This window comes from Haliotis cracherodii, unplaced genomic scaffold (assembly GCF_022045235.1).
Source record: "Haliotis cracherodii isolate W230 unplaced genomic scaffold, xgHalCrac1.p SCAF_27, whole genome shotgun sequence".
NCBI lineage: Eukaryota > Metazoa > Mollusca > Gastropoda > Lepetellida > Haliotidae > Haliotis > Haliotis cracherodii.
In genome coordinates this window covers 311,900-338,052 of record NW_027266283.1, presented here as the reverse complement: position 1 = coordinate 338,052, position 26,153 = coordinate 311,900, and the positions used below count along the sequence as shown (strand labels likewise).

At 40.3% G+C, this 26,153-nt stretch overlaps 1 protein-coding gene across 1 annotated transcript; it reads left to right on the top strand.

The window, feature by feature from the left end:
- Positions 1 to 15,458, top strand: LOC139473115 (serine/threonine-protein phosphatase 6 regulatory ankyrin repeat subunit B-like). The gene is made up of 9 exons (XM_071255636.1): positions 1 to 100; positions 6,180 to 6,223; positions 6,391 to 6,460; positions 7,496 to 7,539; positions 8,567 to 8,753; positions 9,673 to 12,552; positions 13,554 to 13,733; positions 14,442 to 14,481; positions 15,122 to 15,458. Exons 1-9 carry the CDS (start codon positions 1 to 3, stop codon positions 15,456 to 15,458), a joined length of 3,882 nt encoding a protein of 1,293 aa, XP_071111737.1.
- The last annotated feature ends 10,695 nt before the right edge of the window (positions 15,459 to 26,153 follow it).

The window sequence follows — 26,153 nt, the reverse complement described above, 5'->3', positions numbered from 1 at the left end:
ATGTCCGACAGCAGTAGTGACACCTCAGTCGGGTCCAGCCCATACCAGTCTGACGAGGAAGTCATGACATACGTCATGGTTGGAGAAGACACAAATACAGGTAGGAAATTAATTGTCAATCCTTTGAATCATGTCGCCCATGCGGCCACAAAATGGTGGGGGCTGGATAGTTGCTCACATTTTTGATCAGCTGGGTTTTTTTTCAAATTACTTTTGCGTTGTAGATAATTCTTTTAAACGTGCGATCCTATAGTGTTTATGATGTTAAATGGAGCAATCAGTTGCTCATCGGGGACCAACAATGTTGCACACCTCAGCTGATGTCAGGTCATATGACAATTCATGTAAAACTTCCATTTGATGCATTTTAGGACACAACTTTTTTGGACACCAACTCATTTTCTGTTTGCTGGTCTGTTTGATAATCTTGACGCCACTCACGTTTAGTCCTGTTCATCATAGTTGGTGGGACCTGAAAAAGATAAGGCGACTCAGTTGGAATCCAGCGTTTAGGGAACAACCAATCAATTCACATTCAATCACACTATAATATGATTTAGATCAAAATATAATGATCGTACAGTTGAAAGAATATCACACAATATATGTGGTTTATCCATTTTACAGGCGTATATACATCGAGAAAGTTCATGGTATACAATTCCTATTTGTATGTGTTACCTACTGGCAGGGTAATTCCAAAGAGTTTGCCATTACACATATGGAAGATTTATAACAAGTGGTTTTTTTCTCTAATATTTGAAATATCAATCGTGTTTTTATTACAAAGTTGTTATTTTCCTTATTAATAAGCACAAGTGGTGTGTCATTTCCACCCTGAACCTTTCCCAAATTAGAATCAAATATGCCAAAATTGTCCAAACCTTATGGTGACTAATGGTGATATATTTCTTGGCAATGTGAAGCCAAACAAAGAACACCATATCTTCTTTGGGTAAAACTGTTCGCCGAGAAATAAGTTCCTGGAAATCTTCGATATGCGTTTTAGAATATCTGAAACCATATGACGGTAGTTACAACAAAAATGAGTGTTGTATTTCATTATACAGGTGGTGTAATTTTCACTTGTGGAACGACTGATATATCCTAACAGTATATTTTAGTCGGTGTCGCTGTCACTTACGATGAAAATTTAGGCGTCGTTTGACTGGAACTGAAGGTATAACAAGATTAATCGTTATGTTACACATACAAAACCAGCAAACACAACGCAAACTGTGATGTTATTGTGTTCAATGTAATGTAAATGTTAATTTCTTGAATTGATACAAATTAAAAGTACAGACGTTGAACGTGTCCTTTAATTCGACCAGACGCTAATCAGTCAGGAACCGCTTTCACATAAATCAAATACTTGAGTAATATTTCAAAACAAACAAATAATTATATTAATATATAATCGATATGTATTTGTTCATGATAATGTGCTTATTTCACACCGTGTCGTCTCGGATTTATTCAATGAAAGGTGCGAAAACCAACCACTCTTTTATATGTATAATCGTATAAAGTTCGACCCTCGGTGTACATGACACATTTTCATAATTATATATTTATATACTTTATATATCACAATTCTTCAACAACAAAAATAACCAGTTTAAAATAGCCCGTGTTTACAATATTCAAAAAGGGGTAAAACAACTGACTATATTGTGCAAAAAAAACAAACCAGAAAATCATTAAATAAATCTGTACTTCAGATTCAGATTTTACAGTGTTTCTCCTATTTCGAGATATCCATCGTCTACTAGTTGCATGCATTGGCAAATTTCATATGCATGGAAATGGATTCGTAGTAATGATTATGGAATTGAAATAGACACATTTTACATTGATTTTGTAAATTGAAAATTATTATCGTTCTGCTTGACGCCATGACTGACACAAAATCAAGACGACGGTAGATATCTGCATTTCTGACCAGTTCTTTTGGTTAAAATGAAAAATTTTAAAAGCAAAAAACAATACGCAGGTTGTCAGATTGTTTCTGATTACTTATATGATACTTTTATTTTGGTACGATTCCTGAATAAACAAAATTCCTCCTGTGAAAATCCATCGTACTAATGTCAGTGATGACATATGTAAACATTGTTGTACGATGAGAACAAGATAAGGGGTAGTGGGAATCATCAAGAAATGTCTTCTGATGTATGTGGTATTGGCAAATGTCAATGATCTGATCATACCTGCTGGTGAGTAAGCGATCAGATCTAATGGGTTCAAACAGCTGGTTTACTGAGACGTAGGGGATCAAATTCAAAATTGCCTTTTGCAGCCAACGGCACGTGTAAAACCATTTCTGTTGGCCAGACATGCACGAATTCTTCGAGCCATGTTTCTGACGAGTCGATTAATGTCAGTTTGACTCATGTTGTTCGATTCATCGGTAAGAGAAACACCAAGTTCATTGATAGTGGTGGGTGGATTTTGACGCTGACGCGAGTCAATGACAAACCTTATACGATTATCCTGATACTTCCACACAAAGGGAGGTTATTCGCATCTTTCATTGTTTATTCTGAGACGAAATAAAGAGAAACAACTACTATGTAATGAACAAATATATGTCCAATATTGATATGATATTCTGACTGCAGTGTTATATATGTTGGTAATCTCCCAGAAGATTTCCCCGCCTTATTATTTGCTGATGACCTGGTAAATGCTGCCGATAGCAAGTGTAAATTAAATCAACATATTGTTATGTTATGTACTACGTTTTACAATAATTATGGCATGAAAGTGAAAAGACAAAAAATTATGATCATGACATCCAGAAGAGGTCGGCAACTTAAAACAACTGAAAAATGGAACTATGACGGACATATTTTGGAAACAATATCTGAATATATACATAGAGAATACTACATTTATTCTCGTTAGATATCTTTTTTATGAAACGAGTGGTTTTTCGCTCGGTCAGATACCATAGAAAGTTCACGAGTCTCGTAAAAATGGTATCTAAAGAGAATGAGTGTGGTATTTTATTTATTACCCACCTCAAAATATTTTTTTAAGTGTAAATACATAAAAGACTTTCTTTCGTTGACAGACCAAACTAAAACCGATTGCAACTCTGGTCGCACGTGAATATGGATATATGCCCATATATAGGCATTGTTAATATTTCTATGCATACGCATTAACAGCATGTGTCTGCTGTTTCTGTTTGTGCAAAAATGATGGCATCAACGCTCAAGATCTTATTTAAAGATTTATTCAACTTATGGTTATTCAAGTGCATTGTTGTTGGTGCGCATGACAACTGTCAAAAAACTTTAAAAGTCATTTAGCGCTGTGCTTTGAATATCGGAATAACACTCGGTCCTTCGCACCGACGGGGTCCCGGCTGTTCAGTCAATATGGTTCGATTTTCTTGATCTACCAGCTGAATTTATATCCTGTCGTTACCATTTTGGAAGAGGGAAATCAGAGTGCTCGCCAAAGACGTTGATGTCAGCTTACATGTCAGTAACAGTTTCGAACGAAGGGCAAGGTCCCCGGAATAAGAAAAGACAACCGTCATCTACTCACAGCATTTTGCGCTTGAAAATAAGAGAGAACATTATTTTCACATTTGTGATTTTTGGGCCACACAAAAAACAGAAGTCAGGTACACTTCCATGGAGTTTTTGAATGATTTGTATCGGAACTGTCCACTTTGAGTGGTCGTAAAGTCGTGTATGTTCATTCATGAACGAACACCTTCGGAAGCCATGTCATAAAATACGCTTCGAATGGGGGCACTGATGGCACAACCGGGGCATCCAACGTAAGTCTAGATATCTGACCAGGTAGTTTAAACTGATTTCTTTTCACCAGGCTTTACCGTCTAAGTTAAATCAAATTGAAAGGCGCGAAAGCAGTCGGGTGCGTCATGCTCATAGGGAACCCACGATCTATCGGTAGTCGTTCATTGCAAAAAGAAGTTCCGGTGAGACTGAGGTCACGGTTATCCAATCAAAACGAATAAAACAACGTCAACCTTGTACGACACACGTGTGACGTACGGATTTAGTATCTTACCATCTGTATCTTCACCACGTCGGTAATAAATCTTGGTATCTATGTCACAGCTACATGTACACTGGGATGGGGGAAAACCTGTCTCCACTTATCACAAGCTGAGAAAGTTACTCTTCATCTATTAAGGTGTATTAAGCGTTATTAGCACAATGTAAATATATCAATGTTGGTGTTTGACAGAATGATCGCACCTATTGTAATCTACGCCTCAGAAGTTTGACGATATCAATATGTAACGTGTTTTTAAACGGTGCAGTTATAGGAGGGTAGATCTACCCGTTATTTCTACTGTATGTTGTGAAAATGCATATCCTACTGGAAAAAAATTGTTGCACATGCAAAGCCATAGGTACCCCGAACTTCGATAAACTATGATGCCGGAAGGCAAACAGGGGTCGGATTTGTTATAAATATTTAGTTTGAACATGGGTATGGATTCGTGTGGTTAAATCTGGGTGTCGGGAAGGCGCAAATACGTTTAGTTTCTTTTGCTCAACGATTGAAAGATGTATCAAGTCAACATTGGTTTTGTATTATATATGGGAAAGTAAATATAAGAAATTTATGAACTGTGTAAATGTGTGTTACAACCACAACAGTAGCGACTAAATATTTAGAGTCAGTTTGGTTTGTTTGTCGCACTCAGCAATATTCAAGCTAAATGACGGCGGTCTATAAATAATCGAATCTGGACCATACAATTCAGTGATTGACATCATGAGCATCGTTCCACGCAAGTAGGATACGATGACATGCATCAACCAATTCAGCGAGTCTGACCATCCCGTTAGTCGCCTCTTACGACAAGCATAGTCACCTTTATAAGAGTCAGTAAGAAATGTAAATTCCGTTGTTGAAATCTTAATTTGCATATTGAGTCTAGACGATGGGAAAATAGTTTGTAGAACGGAAGATTATGTTTATGTTATATCAATGTGTGTTTAAATATAGTTATCAAAAAGGAAGAATATTTTTGTTGATCTGTCTTTTGTGGGATAATTTGAGGAGTCAGTATTTAAGCTTTGTAAAAGGACATTTTAACGTCATCATGAAAATTTGTAATAACTAACATGCATGGAAACCAGGTGCATAACAATTATGGTACCAATGTGAGAAATCAATAAATTGACAAACACTATGATATGAATTGATAGCATTTGCTGATAATGCACGCGCATATTGATAGTAATGTATTGAATTTACAAAGGCGGGCCTTTCATCAATACATTGTTTGTGACTTTTTGTGAATTATGGGCCGGATGGCCAAAATTTCCGAAACAAAAACATGTTAAATATCAAAAGTACATTTGGTTGTTTTGAAACAATCTTTTGAGTATATGATTTATTAATTCAAGACATTTGATGAGACTTGTACGCCATTAATAATTGGTCAACATGAGTCAAATCACACTGACAGAATGGGGTGTATGCGGTGATCTTAGAACTAATTTACATGTTAGCTAGGGCCATCCCATTCTTTATCACTTTATTGTTTATATTGTGTTGCAATAGTTTGGTTACTCTGAACAAGACAATACATTGTTGTAATCCATAGCAAATTATCAACAGGACAGTGGAGTTATGCCCCTTTTCTTTGTGCATGTGTATACCTCTCTGCCTTGTTTTGACGTCATAATGAAAACTCGATTTCCCTCATTCACAACAAGTTGCCTTTTGTATCGAATATATAACGTTATAAATACCCTTACAAATGTATTTTATATATCACAATGGCATTAAAATGATAGGCAGTATTTCGTTCGTTTATAGTTTAAATGAAGCTGTCAACTAAACTTTTTCTAGCACAGTACTTGAATCGATGTATGATTAAAAGTGGCAAACGTTTGCTGTGTTTTCACGCTCAACAAAATATCAGTCTGATTTTCAGATCAATCTTATATTTGCAATGATTGTACACACTCTGACAGGGAATGTAATATACTAATTTTATAGTTAAAGATAGATGCAGTGCTGCGCGACAGCACTTCTCGCTCAACGTTTACCTTTTCATCTCTGTGCAATAGAAAAATAACTCGGCATCCAGCGGGTTAAACTGCAATTGTATGTGGCTAGTGATATCAGTGATGCGCCACATGGCGTTAATTGACGTCTACAATTATTTACAGGTTCAGGAGACACACATGCAAGACACAGTAATGACAGTAACACGGTAAGGCAATATTAATAGACGGATGAAGATCTGCAGCTCGAACAAGCTTTAAATGTGAATACTATGAATGAAACGCACTCTGTATCTTCAACACATCTTGCTTCCGAATACTTGTTATATAAATTTTACCAAATATATGCAAACAGTTTGGATTTTTGTCATCACAGGTGGGACTTGAAGAGCAGGATAACAAACCAAGCCTTGACGGAGCCGGATGTTCAACAGACATACCTAAAGGTGCGAACGTTTCCATCATAAGTGTTTTGATAATAAATCATCTTAACAAGTTCAGAAGATACTTGTCACTGTAGAAATACCACATACTACTCAAAATTAGGATTCAGTATTTACAACTTGAAAATCCAATCTTGGCAGTTGAAAAATGAAAAAGATTTACGTTAGATTCAGATACTCTGAAGCAGCATAGCCAGAGTTAAATAATCCAATACCGACAGACAAACTGAAACAGCTGCATCTGTTGCCATGTGGCGCTGAAGGTGTCGTTGACCACAGATATTATCTAGGTACCTTTATGTATACCGAAATTAACCCTGAGCGAATTTGTGGGGCCATCGGTAAAACAGGATACACTTGCTATCACCACTATTTGATAGTGATTCATGGACACATGCTCATGATATTGTCGGAATCGTACTTTGACTCGTTGATCACTTTGAGAGTGTATTGTAAAATTTAATTACATCAACATGGCTTGACCTTTGCCACTTCCCTATCAAGTACGTTGAAGTCAAGCCTATCTCGTCACACTGTTTAGACTTCAAATCTAAAGAACTATATGACATCATAATAGTAGTGTGTACATCAGAAGTCCACGTCCTGCAACATTTTCCTGCATGAGGTGGTGTTAGTAAAGGGAACGGTTTGATAGTTTCTGAAATTTGAAATATTGTGGAACATTTAGAGAACCTTTCTGAGAATGTTACTTATGTTTAAAGCATCTATTCCAATGTTTGCAAAGTACAAGTTCAGGAACATTTAGAGATTTAGTGGAGCCTGTTTCAGGCTTGTAGGATGAAGGAACTGCAACGCGTTATTTAGCATTTTTAAAGATATAAGAAATTTGAAATTGGCAAGAGGGTAAGTTTGTGAAAGAAGTCCAAAATATATTTAATGTTGTGGTAAAGTCGTAATTAGAACGATCATGGTCTAACATATATCCTATACTTCTGGACGACAAATCAAAATGCAGGAATCTCTTTTTGTCATGTTAGAATATTACATGTTTCACGGAATAACTATTTTTTTTCTCAGGTAGCGTCGTCAGACTTGAGGAAGAAAATATACAACTGAAAAAGGTAACTGTTGAGCAGAAATAAAATGTTAAGGTGACGTGTGGTAAAATAACCTTTAACGTTGGTTTCAAGATTATTTCAATCATATAGCGACGTGAATGATTGTGTGTGTGGATGCTTGTACTAGTCCGGAATTGTGTCGTGTATCGAGACAATACCAATCACCAGGCAGGGTAACAAGTGTCATCTTTCTATGTGATTTGGTAGCATGCTGACAGGGTCTAGACCATCAACCATCTGCTCTCAAGTCAGATACTGTATCCACTACCGCAGGGAGGCAGTAATAAAACGTTATACTTGATTTGAAATCAGAGAACACGTATACATGAAATAAAAACAATAAATACTGAAAAATGTGGTCTAAAGATAATGCATCTTTGGAAAATAACGATCGAGAATGAAATCGGTATAACAATATTTTAAGGAAAATAAGAAAATATTTCAAACGGAAAAGGTAAACTCAATATTCAAACTTTAATATGTTAAAAAATGAATTTTCAGTCCCTGTGAACCAAGATGATGGTAACTTAATCGAACCATCTGAAAGTAAATAACATGCACCTGGTTCTGATACTGTCATAGCAGAGTGATCAATCAACAAAACATGCAAATATCGCATATTGTGAACATTTTTCCATATTTCTTCTCAATCAATATACCATATTCTTCAGATCATTTTTTCCTGGATAGTTGACTTCGGAGCAATAGCTCTTCTTGGTAAATTATATATTTTCATTATCAAATAGAGATGAGCTGATTCTTCCAACAATATGTGGGACCAACCATTGGAAATTCTCGTATGACCTGAGTATTTGGCTTTAAAAAGTAATATCTTATCGAAAACACTCGAAAAAAGAGTTCTAGGGGTTTACAGAAAACATCTTATAGTGGATATGCTTGTTATTCTGCATACAATGTGTTGTTTGAAAAGTATTTTTTTGGCGTCTTCTTTCCAACAGGGATGTTACCCCCCTTTTCTACATTTCTTACGTTGATATTTACTCCTGATTTTGCACTTTTTGCATCCGAGAAGCTGGAGTCCATCAACCGGCTGTCTCTTGCTTCTGTGGACAGCGGCTTTCACAGTGAAACAAGCAGTCTGGCATCCTGGGGCAGGGATTCAATTACTCACAGACGTAACCAGGATACAGAAGACCCTTTGGGCAAGTTTAAAGATCTAAAGAGGGTTTGCAATCCTAGAGCGCCAAAAGAGAAAGGTAAGTGAATGTGTGAAGCTAATTTACCACCGTTTGTGACACCATTCTAGCGATATGACGACAGAAGAAGCCCAAACTACAACACATGCGGAATGGTGATGCTTCCTGTGCCTTTAGATTACTAGTAGGCCTATCATTCCCTGTGGAGCTGTATGTTTTATTTCTAACCGACAACTCAGTACCTATTCAATTTTAATGGTGGAAGTGGCTCAACACTGGTGGAGGTGAGAGGAGACGTCAGCTATTGAACTAAACTGGCAATACATGAGGGGGCGATACTGGACTATGACCTTGTGTTGATAATGCTGAGGAGAGGACATGAGCATGACTTATACTAAATAGACATTAATATGTCATGTAGAACGTTACTGTGATACGAAGGGGGAGCTTATCTCTAGGATGGTGATGCAATGAACACTGGGAAAAACTGACTACACTGGGAGCTTATCTATTTTATTGTTGCATTGCACATGACGTTGTCCGCCCTCCTTTAGTCTTGTGTGTTATAAATGAAGGTGAACAACAAATCTCAAATGCTACACAGGTGGTGGCTGAACCAGTTCATGGTGAAGATGGGAAACAAATCACTAATTGGACATTCAAAATCATCATGTATAATTTCCCTTCACTTGATAAGGGGACGTAATGTTTACTATTTAGACTGTGACAGGGTTCGAAGTCCTATATTGGGAGTAGATCTCATGTGTGAGGTAACATGTAAGTGGGTAACATTCGACCTTCTTCTATGTGGGCAGCTGGTGTACAGGGGAGACGTGAAAGAGGGAGAAGGGCACTGAGGTTGCACTTGGATCTAAGTGTATATGGTTTGGTAATAAAGTTTAGTTAGTAAATGGATTGTTAATTCGTATCTGGCTTTGATGTTATTCCCTGTAATGACTTACTTATCCTTTTGTTTTAGTGACAGAGAACCCCCTACATGCTGATACTGACCTCCATCTTGCCTGCAAAAAGGGAGACCTTGACCGGCTTACGTGCATCTTATCTAGGAGTCTGGTAAACTTTAACAGTAGGGGCCAGTACGGGCGGACACCCGTGATCATTGCAGCAGAGACGGGACACAGACAAGTGTTTGACCTACTTGTGACACAAGGAGCTGATGCATCACTGGTGGATGATAGCAGAAACAACATCCTTCATGTGGCCTGTATTGGAGGACGTGTGAACATGGTGAAGTATATCCTTTCACAGAAGGTTGCAGACATCAACAGTAGGGGGCAGTACGGGAGGACACCCGTGATGGTGGCAGCAGAGAAGGGACACAGACAAGTGTTTGACTTACTTGTGACACAAGGAGCTGATGTATCATTAATGGATGATGACAGAAACAACATCCTTCATGTGGCCTGTATTGGAGGACGTGTGAACATGGTGAAGTATATCCTTTCACAGAAGGTTGCAGACATCAACAGTAGGGGGAAGTACGGGAGGACACCCGTGATGATGGCAGCAGAGAAGGGATACAGACAAGTGTTTGACCTACTTGTGACACAAGGAGCTGGTGTATCATTAGTGGACGATGATAGAAACAACATCCTTCATGTGGCCTGTCTTGGAGGACATGTAGACATGGTGAAGTATGTCCGCTCACAGAAGGTTGCAGACATCAACAGCAGGGGGCAGTACGGGGGGACACCCGTGATGATGGCAGCAGTGAAGGGACACAGACAAGTGTTTGACTTACTTGTGACGCAAGGAACTGATGTATCATTAGTGGATGATAACAGAAGCAACATCCTTCATGTTGCCTGTCTTGGAAAACATGTGGACATAGTGAAGTATGTCCTCTCACAGAAGGTTGCAGACATCAACAGTAGGGGGAAGTACGGGAGGACACCCCTGATGATGGCAGCAGAGAAGGGACACAGACAAGTGTTTGACTTACTTGTGACACAAGGAGCTGATGTATCATTAGTGCATGATGGCGGAGACAACATCCTACATGTGGCCTGTCTTGGAGGACATGTGGACATGGTGAAGTATGTCCTTTCACTGAAGGTTGCAGACATCAACAGTAGGGGGCAGTACGGGAGGACACCCTTGATGGTGGCAGCAGAGAAGGGACACAGACAAGTGTTTGACTTACTTGTGACACAAGAAGCTGATGTATCATTAGTGAATTATAACAGAAACAACATCCTTCATGCGACCTGTCTTGGAGGACATGTGGACATGGTAAAGTATGTCCTCTCACAGAAGGTTGCAGACATCAACAGTAGGGGGCAGTACGGGAGGACACCCCTGATGGTGGCAGCAGAGAAGGGGCACAGACAAGTGTATGACTTACTTGTGAGAGAAGGAGCTGATGCATCATTATTGGATTATGACGGAGACACTATCCTTCATGTGGCCTGTCTTGGTGGACATGTGGACATGGTGAAGTATGTCCTCTCACAGAAGGTTTCAGACATCAACAGTAGGGGGAAGTACGGGAGGACACCCCTGATGGTGGCCGTCGGGGAGGGACACAGACAAGTGTTTAACTCTCTTGTGGCACACGGAGCTGATGTATCATTAGCGAACGATAACAGAAACAACTTCCTTCATGTGGCCTGTCTTGGAGGACATGTGGACATGGTGAAGTATGTTCTCTCACAGAAGGTTGCAGACATCAACAGTAGGGGGCAGTACGGGGGGACACCCGTGATGATGGCAGCAGAGAAGGGAAACAGACAAGTGTTTGACTTACTTGTGACACAAGGAGCTGATGTATCATTAGTGGATGATGACGGAGACACCATCCTTCATGTGGCCTGTCTTGGAGGACATGTAGACATTGTGAAATATGTCCTCTCACAGAAGGTTGCAGACATCAACAGTAGGGGCCAGTACGGGGGGACACCCGTGATGGTGGCAGCAAAGAAGGGACACAGACAAGTGTTTGACTTACTTGTGACACAAGAAGCTGATGTATCATTAGTGAATTATAACAGAAACAACATCCTTCATGCGACCTGTCTTGGAGGACATGTGGACATGGTAAAGTATGTCCTCTCACAGAAGGTTGCAGACATCAACAGTAGGGGGCAGTACGGGAGGACACCCCTGATGGTGGCAGCAGAGAAGGGGCACAGACAAGTGTATGACTTACTTGTGAGAGAAGGAGCTGATGCATCATTATTGGATTATGACGGAGACACTATCCTTCATGTGGCCTGTCTTGGTGGACATGTGGACATGGTGAAGTATGTCCTCTCACAGAAGGTTTCAGACATCAACAGTAGGGGGAAGTACGGGAGGACACCCCTGATGGTGGCCGTCGGGGAGGGACACAGACAAGTGTTTAACTCTCTTGTGGCACACGGAGCTGATGTATCATTAGCGAACGATAACAGAAACAACTTCCTTCATGTGGCCTGTCTTGGAGGACATGTGGACATGGTGAAGTATGTTCTCTCACAGAAGGTTGCAGACATCAACAGTAGGGGGCAGTACGGGGGGACACCCGTGATGATGGCAGCAGAGAAGGGAAACAGACAAGTGTTTGACTTACTTGTGACACAAGGAGCTGATGTATCATTAGTGGATGATGACGGAGACACCATCCTTCATGTGGCCTGTCTTGGAGGACATGTAGACATTGTGAAATATGTCCTCTCACAGAAGGTTGCAGACATCAACAGTAGGGGCCAGTACGGGGGGACACCCGTGATGGTGGCAGCAAAGAAGGGACACAGACAAGTGTTTGACTTATTTGTTGAAGAAGGAGCTGGTGTATCATTAGTGGATGATGGCGGAGACAACTTCCTTCAAGTGGCCTGTCTTGAATCCATTAAATGCGGTTAACATCGAGGACAGAAATGACCATGTTGATAGAGATATTGAAGAAACACAGGGCAGCAGTCATGTCTGAAAGGTCACAACAAATAGTGTGTGTTTGTGTGTGTATGATTTCCTATCAAAGAAAAATGATCTTGCAGCTCACTTATATACATCTTCACGTGGTTTTGTAACGGTTATCCACGTGATAGGACAAAATATAACATATTTGTACCTTGGTGTTACCCTGAATGAAGTAGCATTTTTCTGTTATATGTATGTACAACAAATTCACACTTCAAGTCAGGTCTGTTTCTGTTTTCTTGAAATATGACAGCCAATAGATAAATAACCACTTTATTATGTTTAGCAGAATCAGAAAATTGAATCTGCGGAATTGGTTTAAGCACATTCTACAATCCAATAAAATATTTATCTTCCTGACAATGTTTCATGACATGAATGTATATCAAAATTGCGCAATGTGGCATAGATGAATTGCAGATATTGGCGATATTACGATAAATCACAAAGAACAATGAAGAACGAAGCGTGGTTTATTTCACGATTAAACCATCGTTCTATCATGGCGAATTGGACAACGTTATTTGTTTAAGGAAGTGTCTCGTGGATTGTTCCCCATAGATGTTGGGTTGCTGAAGACCTATTCTACCCCGGATCTCCACGGGTCTATGACCGAACCTATGACCGAACGATTGCACCAAAATTTGGGAGAGACATGTAAGGGGACTTATCGGGCAAGTCCAATGACCGCCTGCTTCCTTGTCAAAGATAATCGGTGACAACCTGGATACGATGTGGCCTGGCATTGTCATTTAAGAGTTCAAACTTTTTGCAGATAACACCACCTAATGGAACAACAACAGTACGCAAAACATCGTTGGTTGGTCAAATGTCCATTGACACTACCATCCCCATACCAATCAAATGTAGTATTGTGGATAAGTCGTATCGTCCGTGCGAATTCATGGTTTTGTCTCGTGTCAGATGTGCGTCTTGTAGTTGAGCACAAGAAGGCCACAGACCGAACTCCTTCCTGCCCTGGGGACAACTTGGTACGCACCTACATATGTAGCTGGGAGAACGTCTGTAGGGAGGCAGGCATGATTTACCACACTGTTGCTGTGGTCAGTGTAGATGTCATACAGGCAGGACATTCCTTCCTGCCCTGGGGACAACTTGGTACGCGCCTACATGTGTAGCTGTGAGAACGTCTGAAGGGAGGCAGGCATGACCTATCAGTGTAGATGTAGCCATCGAGTTGTTGTATCAGAGTGTAGTGAGTGAAAATGTAGTATTCAGAGTGTAGTGTTGTTTAATGCCGCAGACAGCAATATTCCAGCTATATGACGGCGGTCTGTAAATAATCGAGTCTGAACCAGGCAACCCAGTAATTGACATCATGAGCATCGATCTATTTGGATACGATGACATACATCAACCAAGTCACAGGTCGAGAGTGTAGTGAGTGAATAAAGTGTTCGCTAGTGCTGTATCTACATAATATGAATTGTGGTAATTAAAGACAATACATTGGCTGAGGTCAATTCAGCATTCCAATTGTTTGTCATGGAGGACAATTTTCAAGCGATATATCTGTTGTCTTTAACATTCAAAGTGTGTCGTGATAGACCGGAACTATATTTTGTTGTTGGACAATGCCCTTACACATGTCAGTTATCACTATATGATTGTGATGTTAAATAAGATGTGATATGTTTTATACCTGAACCTTTAAGATTGCATTGTGTGCATATGTAATTTTATTTGATTTGCTGTGGTATAGCCAACGATGGCTGTTGTACATGTACCAATGTTTGTATGTGTAGACAAGTAGTAGTGGTATTAGTATTAATAGTAGCAGACATTAGTTAAGTTGTTGTGTTGTAGAAGCAGTGGTTGTCGGACAGTGTTACAGTTTACTGGTAGAGTAAGCTTGTATTAGTAGGAGTAGTTAGTAGATACTTATGTAAATATCTTTTCTCTTTGTTATAAATTATGTTTTAACATTTTCTTTTGGGGTTCTGTCATTTCTACTTCCTCTTGTGCATATATGTTATACAATAATAGCACCAGCCAAAGCATGTCGACACTGACACTTCTATATTGTTTTCAGTGGTTCATTCATAAATGTTGCACAGATATTTTTCCCTTTACGCAAAGTGGAAGTTTTGATGGATATTCTAAGCTGGAAATACTCAAGCAATGTCAATTTATGTTTCACTATTGGCTCAGTAGCAATTATCAATTAACCATGTGTCCGGGTAGTGGAAAATGGTTAACCGAGACCATCTCATCAAGCTCTGCATCCTTTGTCCCTGATCTCCAAGGGAGCAGGAGAAGTAACATTTCAGCTTGTTGCCATTTTCCTGATGTTGGGGGCTCAGCAAACACCTTCAACAACGACCACTGAACCATTTGATCCTGTAACAACTGAACCATCTGATCACGAGACAACTGAACCATCTGATCCTGGGACAACTGAACAATCTGATCCTGGGACAACTGAACAATCTGATCATGAGACAACTGAACCATTCCATCCTGAACATCTGAACCATCTGATCCAGTGACAACCGAACTTCTGATCCTGAGACGACTGAACCATCTGATCCTGAGACAACTGAACCTTCTGATCCTGAGACAACTCAACCATCCGATCCTGAGACAACTGAAACATCTGACCCTGTGACAACTGAACCATCCGATCCCGTGACAACTGAAACATCTGATCCTGTGACAACTGAATCATCTGATCCCGTGACAACCGAACCATCTGATCATGAGACAACTGTACCATCTGATCATGTGACAACTGTACCGTCTAATCCGGAGACAACTGAGCCATCTGAACTTGAGACAACTGAACCATTTCATCCTGGACATCTGAAACATCTGATCATGTGACCACTGAATCATCTGATCCTGAGAAAACTGTACCATCTGATCATGTGACAACTGTACCATCTGATCCTGAGACAACTGAAACATCTGACCCTGTGACAACTGAACCATCCGATCCCGTGACAACTGAACAATCTGATCCTGAGACAACTCAACCATCAGAACCTGAGACAACTCAACCATTTCATCCTGGACATCTGAACCATCTGATCCTGTGACAACTGAACCATCTGATCCTGAGATAACTCAACCATCTGAACTTGAGACAACTGAACCATTTCATCCTGGACATCTGAAACATCTGATCCTGTGACCACTGAATCATCTGATCCCGTGACAACCGAACCATCTGATCATGAGGCAACTGTACCATCTGATCCTGAGACAACTGTACCATCTGATCCTGAGACAACTGAAAAATCTGACCCAGTGACAACTGAACCATCCGATCCCGTGACAACTGAACCATCTGATCCTGAGACAACTCAACCATCTGATCCTGAGACAACTCAACCTTCTGATCCTGAGACAACTCAACCATCCGATCCTGAGACAACTGAACCATTCCATCCTGGACATCTGAAACATCTGATCCTGTGACAACTTAATCATCTGATCCCGTGACAACCGAACCATCTGATCCTGAGACAACTGTACCATCTGATCCGGAGACAAATGAAACCATCTGAACTTGAGACAACTGAACCATTTCATCCTGGACATCTGAAACATCTGATCCTGTGACCACTGAATCATCTGATCCCGTGACAGCCGAACCATCTGATCATGAGGCAACTGTACCATCTGATCCTGAGACAACTGTACCATCTGATCCTGAGACAACTGAAACATCTGACCCAGTGACAACTGAACCATCCGATCCCGTGACAACTGAACCATCTGATCCTGAGACAACTCAACCATCTGATCCTGAGACAACTCAACCTTCTGATCCTGAGACAACTCAACCATCCGATCCTGAGACAACTGAACCATTCCATCCTGGACATCTGAAACATCTGATCCTGTGACAACTGAATCATCTGATCCCGTGACAACCGAACCATCTGATCATGAGACAACTGTACCATCTGATCCGGAGACAACTGAACCATCTGAACTTGAGACAACTGAACCATTTCATCCTGGACATCTGAAACATCTGATCCTGTGACCACTGAATCATCTGATCCCGTGACAGCCGAACCATCTGATCATGAGGCAACTGTACCATCTGATCCGGAGACAACTGTACCATCTGATCCTGAGACAACTGAAACATCTGACCCAGTGACAACTGAACCATCCGATCCCGTGACAACTGAACCATCTGATCCTGAGACAACTCAACCATCTGATCCTGAGACAACTGAACCTTCTGATCCTGAGACAACTCAACCATCCGATCCTGAGACAACTGAACCATTCCATCCTGGACATCTGAAACATCTGATCCTGTGACAACTGAATCATCTGATCCTGTGACCACTGGACCATCTGATCATGAGACAACTGTACCATCTGATCCGGAGACAACTGAACCATCTGAACTTGAGACAACTGAACCATTTCATCCTGGACATCTGAAACATCTGATCCTGTGACCACTGAATCATCTGATCCCGTGACAACTGAACCATCTGATCATGAGGCAACTGTACCATCTGATCCTGAGACAACTGTACCATCTGATCCTGAGACAACTGAAACATCTGACCCAGTGACAACTGAACCATCCGATCCCGTGACAACTGAACCATCTGATCCTGAGACAACTCAACCATCTGATCCTGAGACAACTCAACCTTCTGATCCTGAGACAACTCAACCATCCGATCCTGAGACAACTGAACCATTTCATCCTGGACATCTGAACCATCTGATCCTGTGACAACTGAACCATCTGATCCTGAGGTAACTCAACCATCTGAACTTGAGACAACTGAACCATCCGATCCCGTGACAACTGAACCATCTGATCCTGAGACAACTCAACCATCTGAACTTGAGACAACTGAACCATTTCATCCTGGACATCTGAAACATCTGATCCTGTGACCACTGAATCATCTGATCCTGTGACAACTGAACCATCTGATCATGAGACAACTGAACCATAGGATCCAGTGACATCTGAACCATCTGATCCTGAGACATCTGATTCATCTGAAACTGAAACAACTGAACCATTTTATCCTGTGACAACTGAACCATCTGATCCTGTGACATCTGAACCATCTGGTCCTGTGATGACTAAAACCACTTATCCAGGGACAACTGAACCATCCGATCCTATGACAACTGAACCATCTTATCCTGTGACAACTGAACCATCTGATACTGAGACAACTGAACCATCTGATCCTGAGACAACTTAACCATCTTATCCTGTGACAACTGAACCATATCATCCTTTGATGACTGAACCATCTGATCCTGTGACAGCTGAACCATCAGCAAAACATATGATTAAGTTTGGGTAGCAACAATGGTTTTAGTATAACATTTCTAACCATAGGTGTCAAGGTTCTCTTTTCCCGCATTTTCTTTTCCTTTTCTGTCTTATCAAATTTGCTTGTACAGTTTAAATCAACCATATTTGCCAAATAAATAAGTAATCTATGACTAAGAACTTAAATTGAATTTGTGACCAGTCAACATTCTTGTATTTACATAACTTATATCTTGATTTGACCCTATCCATATTAGGGGCGGTGGGGTAGCCTAGTGGTTAAAGCGTTCGCTCGTCACGCCGAAGACCCGGGTTCAATTCCCCACATGGGTACAATGTGTGAAGCCCATTTCTGGTGTCCCCTGCCGTGATATTGCTGGAATATTGCTAAAAAGCGTCGTAAAAGCATACTCACTCACTCACTCACTCACTCACCTATCCATATTTACTTGGTATTTTCAGTTTTTACTTTCACTCCTGAATAACGGACAAAATAATTAATGTACTCATTGCGTTAAAGAGGCTTTCTCTAGATCTATTTCACCTTAATGTAGTATCATCTGCAAATTGCGCAAGCAGAGATTTAATATTTCCCATCTCTATACCTTTGATTATTTCTTTTCATTATTGCAAAGATATCTGCGCAAGATATATGGTGATTTCGGTTACCTCTGGCGACAACTCCTTGTAACCTAAGAGACTAGACTCTCCATTTACGAGAACATTTGATTCAATATTTAAAAAAAAGACTTTTATCCACTGTTGAATACTTGGTCCAAAATCCTTGTTTTGAAGATACTGATAGAATGCGATTTATATATGCATAATTTAGAACATTTATAAAATATCTATGGAGAGCTAACCAAAATATGTTTTGTTAATTATGCTGTAAACACATCTGGGCCTGGTTTTTAATTATTTTTATTTATTTAATGACCCAATTCTCCCTCAAGAAGAAACAAAACCATATTATCATCTAGTCTTGGCACATGCATATGTTTCCTAAAAAAAGAAATTGTGGGTTTTTTTTTCACCTTGTCTTATCCACTTAGCTTTTGATCTAATACAAAATTAATTTTTTCGTTTGAATAGAATTTATTAGAAAATTGAAATTGATTTCTCTTCATGTGCAAACCAGATACAATGGGGAGTAGATCATGCAGAGAAGGCGCTTGTAGGGAGTATATGAGTGACGTCATAGCGCGTGCAGTTCATTCTCGCCTGCGGTCTAGCCACACAGCAAGCAGCTCTTTCCCCGCCAAAGTATAGAGCACGTGCACCTGTTAATTGAACTGTGGCCATTCCGCCTGAGATCAGCGAAAAGCTGGATAGCATTTTATCACAGTTGGTATCCACAGAAGACATTGGCAGTGCAGTGGATACTAAACTCGCAGGTTTGCAGGATAGTTTGAATAGAACTTCACTGGAACTCACCCGTTAAGATCCGGGAGAAAATAGGTATTTATCAACCATTGCTTGCCGTAAAAGAAGACAATGCTTGGCGTAATGGGCAACTTACGGGATCGGGTGGTCAGGCTCGCTGACTTTGTTGATGCATGTCGTCGTATCCCAATTGCGTGGATCGATGCTCATGATGTCAATCACTGGATTGTCTGGTCCAGACTCGATTATTTACAGACCACCGTCATATAGCTGATACGTTCCTTAGAGGGGTGTTAAACAACAAACAAACAAATAATTGGAACTGCAGAACATTAAATCTGAGCAAGATTTCGCGTGGCAAGGTGACGGCCATAAAATACAGTATAACTTGAATGCTGACATTATAGACAATTTGAAGCGATTTAAATCTGCTTTTGATTATGGAAAAGGGAAGTAATTTCACAAGCCAATCGCTACTGGGAGTTCACGCATTGACAGAAGATATAAGCACATCAAACAAGCAGATGCGTCAGACGCTGGGTGGAAAAGTGCGTCCATATTAGAACAATGAGCTGGCTACAATTCCGACGATGAAAGAAGGATGATCCGAGCCTTTAAGAAAGTTGAGAAGAGGCGATCCAAGTTTAATAGTTTTTCTCAGTTTTGGAAGCCCACTGCGACTGTTACCCACTCTTGTTTTCCTGTTTGTAACCTTCCAACCCAGCATGTCATGCCCCAGCGGTCCTTCCGTACAAACAACAGAACAGGCACGTGCTTTGCGTGCGGACACCCGTCACACTAGAGGAGAAATTGCCCGCTCGTCACAGTCCCATCACAGCCACCCAGTCGTGCTGTCAACAAGAATAACAAAACAGAATAAGCAAGGTAAATCAGATATCGAACTCACTGATGATTTCTCCGAATACGAGCAGTGTGATGCTGAAATCAGAGTTAGAGGACGTTTGAGACTTTGAAGCAACTTTTCAGTAGGAAATAGGTTCTACTGACTTTGTACTCTAAACTATAAAACATGGTTATTAAATGCATTTTATTCCACGCATTTGTCAATTGAACTGAAAAATAACAAATCGGCGCTGAATCATCATGAATTTGTATGTGAAGCAAACAAGATTTGATCAGAAAAGACCTTAATGTTGAATGAACTGATATACCACATGTTGTGAATCCCCTTTCTGTCTCTGTTCAATCATCGGGAAAGAAAAGACTCATATTAGATCTCTCTCATGTTAACAAACACGTTGACAAGCTTTCAGTGAAATATAAGGACTGGAGAACTGCTTTAATGTCTATTAATGACAATGACTGGCTTATAAAAATGTTTATCTTGGCTTGTCATGGGCTAGTTTCTAGTATTGCCATTTGATTTTACATCAGCTCCTTATATCTTCACAAAAGGTGGTTTGTAAAAAAAATGGCGCCATGATGGGCTTCGCATTATTACGTTTCTTGATGATGGGATTATTGTTGAATCTTCAGAAAATGGTTGCAGGGACTCGACAGTGAAGGTCACAAGTGATCTGGTTCAATCTGGTTTCGTTCTTAAAGTTGATAAGTCGTTGTGGACACCATACCAAGAATGGCTTGGGTTTTGCGTAGATACTTCACAGTTCACGTTAACTGTACCCGATACAAGATTAGAAAAGGGTTGTGTACATACCATTTTAGAAATGAAAAATGTAAGATACCGGTCCGGGGTATTTCATCAGCTGTAGGTCAGATACTAGCAAATTCAGCAATAAAGCCATTTATTAGTTCTGGCAGCCAACTCATGACGATGGAATTATCTATTGATTTGTTGCAGGCAAGGTCATGGAATGAGAGGATCTCTAGATCTCCTATTAGTTATGAAAAACATATGTTCTAGTTGTTCAACATGTCCGTGTATAACTCGAGGTCTTTATGTGCTGATAGTTCCCCAATCTCATTAAAATCAGATCTTATTTCTCGCTACCGCTGAACAAAGAACGGAGGACATCCCATTACGGGTCACGTCAGAACGACTTTTCATCCGCCCAATCAAAGCGTCGCTTACCAGATCGTGAAAGTAACAATCGGAATATGTTTTCTACTTATGAAATCTTGTAAAGATGAACACGGTGTATTCCGAACGACAGTTACAGGCGGTACGACTGATCCCAAATGCTAGTCATGGCGGCAGATGGTTGACACAGGTTAGACGAATGCATTGGAAAGTTGGTTAATAAAGTATTTTGCGCGACTTCATTGCTCCAAAACGGATTTACTGCAGAACAAGTATCATTGAGACTGTTATGGAAGACTGAACAAAATATTCACCTGACTTAGCCTTCCCCACTAAAGCATTTCGTGACCAAAAGACTTCTCTGGTCTCCACTGTCGACACAACAGCCTAAAGCACCAAAACCATTCCCAGCTATAGTCGTACGGAAACACCCCATACAGCTTCTGCCTTTAGAGACACTGTCATTTGCCACCATTTTCTTCAAACATACCACAGATGAGTCTCGTATATATTTGCAAAAAATAATGTATTTGATATTACTTCATGTATCAACTCAAAATAATAATATCACTTTAACATTGCATGCACTTTGTGACACATGATTTATGGTTAATATCATGTTACTGAAACAATTACAAGAGAAATATTTTCGGTTGTTCTGTAAATTATGCACACACACTTCCTGTAGGAATTTAAACATAAAATAATTAATGTATATATTAATTAATCTTATCTTCACAAAAAATGACAGTGCAGGAGTGTCTAGTAACACGTACGTTTATGAGAAATATGTAATGTTGATTTTCATTGTCCCTTAGCTGATGAAGATGATAGAACAGAAGGATCAGCAAAAAGATCAGCAAAATTATCAATGAATTTGATCATTCAGAAAAAGAAAGTGAAACAGACAGGCCAGCGGGAGAAGTAGAGGTATAAACAGCATGCGTTAGGATGTTCATCATTCATGATGTTTTGATGTTTGCATGGAGTTCAAGCAGTTCATTGTTCAAACATTACATTACAATCAAATCTTACAAAAATCAGAAAATGCTTTTTTGGCAGTATTATGTGATTTACTTACATTGATTAAATTATGACATCAATTCTAATTGAAATATTGATTACCAGAATTATATATTCATTTCATTTAACTGTGCATACTTTCATATTGTTAAGTTGATATTTGTTGTTTTCTATTACTAATACCTTTCTTTTGGTATGAGCATTCTTTGTCTTGCTGATGCCAGATTGGTAAGAGGTTCAATTATTTTCTTGACGTAATTACACACTGCTCAGTTCCTGTATGCTTGACATCACCCCGCTTTATTCATTTGTGTTTCTTGTTTTGGTAACTTAATATCAGTAGTACATATTATTTAAATATGTATTGCATATCTGTTTAGTGACTCATATAACTTCTCATGTCATATATTATAAAGATAATCTAATCAAATGTCGATTCAACGGTTCAGCTGTTCAACAATGGTGGGCATGTTGGCCCATGCATGATGCAATGTCTGGCTCTTGGTGTCAGTCCAGACAAGAGGTGAATCACCTTTTGGCATCAATAGTTTGTTCATAATTGAAATAGATGTTTCATGAACATGTTCATAACTCAATCTGATAATAAATCCCATAAAGACATTTTCACTGTTTGTATTTATAGCAAGTCTTAAACATGTGAAAAAAATGAGATCAGAAATGAAATATGAGCAATATATACTGAACAAACACAGTTAGGGATCATGGATATATGTGTGGAGCGAAGACTTAGCACACAATTTCATAAAGATATTGAAAATCATATTCATGATCCCTAACTATTTTTGTTGAGTTTATAATGAGTGTGTTGGTATGGAGTTGACAACATTATATTCATTCTGTATATGATTGTTTTTTTTTATTTAGGTGACTGTATGGTATCCGAGTGGGAAGAAGACGACTATACATACGGATGACATGTATAATTGTAAGAAAATGTGCATGATATTGCACGAGGGAACAATGTTGAGAATGTTGTGGCGGATCACATAAGGACTTCTAATAATCAGGCAGCTTAACAAGATGATGGGGACATGCCGGATAAAAGCACCAAATTCTTTCCACGTGCTCTCAATTACCATAGGTTTCAAATGTTTCTGAGAGACACTTCATCAAGGTGGCGGATGGCGGCCATCTTGAATTTCAAATATGGCTGCCGTGTAATATCTTTAGTGCCAATATCTCGGCTTCCAAACCACTTCGAAGGTCAATTTTGGTGTCAAAATATAATTTTCTAGGGCAAGGAATGCAGTAAAGCTATTGAGAATGTCACTAGATGACTATTTGTGCCAATAGTCATTCGATATGTTTAAGATATATGTCTGTTTAACAACTTGTACTGTTGTAATAGACTGTCATTTATTGTTACAAATTTCATTCGTGCACAACGTCTTCACGAGTTCAGGACTCTTAAGACAGATGGCAATGTCAGGGTAATGGCCACATACCTGCAAGAAACTGGGTTATTGTCAAGAATTGTGGGTGGTGATCTCATTGCAATAGATGCAACATATCACCTGGCTTGCTTGGCTGGACTCCGAAATCGCTAATGAGGCAACGCCATGACTCCTCTGACAGTCAGGAACAAGAGAAGAAAATCCAAGCCAGAGTCTTTGTTGAACTCGTCACCCTTGTGGAAGATTGTGTGGAAGGTGGTCTACTACAAGTTATCATCCATGCGCGAACTGTAAAACCGCCTGCTCGATGTCCACAAGGAAATCAACAAGGTTCACTTCAAGGAACAAGTCCTGAAGTACTTTCCCAATGCCCATGCGCAGAGTGATGGGAAGAATGTGATACTTGTTTTCGAACAGGGAATGCAGGAAATGCTGAAGCAGGCTTTGTAGTGTGACTATGAAGAGGATGCATTGATTCTGGCCAAGACTGCCACAATTGTTCAGGATGTTATATTCCTGTCCAATGGGTTCAATTAGTATGCCAAATTGTCACCTGAATGCCAGCAGGACTCCATTCACACCAATATCAAGTCCCTGGTGGCCATGATACTGATCGGAGCCAACCTGAAGGATCACATCTGCTGACTCCCAGGTCTGTCTCACTGTCCCACAGACCATCCTGTTTAACTGTTAGAAGAGGGGCACTCGTGAAGAGCAACCCTACCCGTGGTGAGTGCTGGGTAACGCTAATAGCTCTACCCCCGTGTGGACCCAGGGTAGAATGTGTCCACAGCACCCCATTGCTGGTCGTATGAGGTGACTAAATTGGGCAACCTGTTTGCCGTGGGTTGCCCCCCTGTGTCGGTAGAGGAAGGGAGCTTGATGGTTGAGGGAACTGGAGCCAGGAACCGGTGTTCCTTTTGCCCAACACACCACTTCGACCCTAACTTCACCTAGACGGGTGGTAGCATGGGCCCAATTCTATCTATCGGCTGGTCATGCCATGCCCTGTGCATACAATTGTGTATGCTCACACGTGATAACAATTTGCCTAGAATCTTATGCCAGAAGGCGGTGGCTCATGGGCCAACCTGGTGATGTTGACCTCCAAATTCAGTATGCATCCAATTTCTTGTCATGGGCCGAACCAGCCTGGCATTTATTTGGCATACACATATTGCTATTTGAGTCATTATTTGAAGGAGTATACACTCCTGTATCTCTGGTGTTTGCAGTTTGGATATCCGGTGCACCAAAACACCGTTCTTTGTAGCATTCCCTGGTGGGTGGGGAGCAGGGGTGCTGAAGTACTTTCTTTCACCATGTCTCACCAATACCCTGGTTCAAACCGTTCAAAACGTTCACATGTCGATCAAGATAAAGCTGATCAAAATGAACGATTATCTTGTGGATTAGATTCCTGGGCCCGATTTGTTGTGATTGAGTCTGCTGACACCCTTTTTAACTTTATCCATTCGCCATTTCCAAAGCTGTTTCTGGAATTTGTGGAGAACTGAAGAATGTGACACGTCTCTGTAGCGGCTCTCTTCTTGTTGAGTGCTCACGGAGACAGCAACCTCTCATTCTTTTGTTCTTAACCACATTTGCAAATATTGAGGTTGCTGTCACAAAACCTTGAATTCTTGCCGAGACATTGTTCGAGACAGAGCTCGTTGCCTGTCCGACATGTCAGAGCAAGAAATTGCAGACGAATTACAATCTCAAGGCGTAACAGCAGTTAAGCGTTTTACCATGAAATCTAGAGATGGAGACATAATCCCGTCCAGTACTTATTTGCTTACTTTTACACTTTCAGCCCTACCTAAGTCAATTAAAGCTGGTTAACTCAACATCGGAGTGGAGGTTTATGTCCCTAATCCACTGCGGTGTTTAAAGTGCCAAAAGTTTGGACATGGCTCTAGATCTTGTGATCACTCAGTGGTCTGTCAGCACTGTGGTGCCAGTCATGATAACACCGACTGCAAAGCAGATAAAAATGTTCGAACTGTAAAGGACAACATCTGGCTTCATCAAGCATGGGAAAAATATATCCTTTTACGATGCCAAGAAGCTGAGTCCACAAACTCCCCTTACCAGAACCTTTTCTGCTTCTGTCTCTACCTCCGCTCCTCCAACTCATCAAACAGCATCCATTTCTATTCAGACAAAATTGACATGGATCACATCAGACCAACCTGTCAGCATATCATCTGTGATTACTTCCAATTCGTCTTCAACTCAAACTATATGCCACCTTTGACATGATAAACCTGATACTGTTGAGCCAGCTACTAAAACGCCAGAGGCTGTAGAACCTCTATCCGAATCCGACGTTACCCTGACAAGAAAAGAACGAAAAAAAACTTAATAAAAAACTAACAAACAGAAATTCCCCATCTCCAGGGGTACCTATCCATAACTTC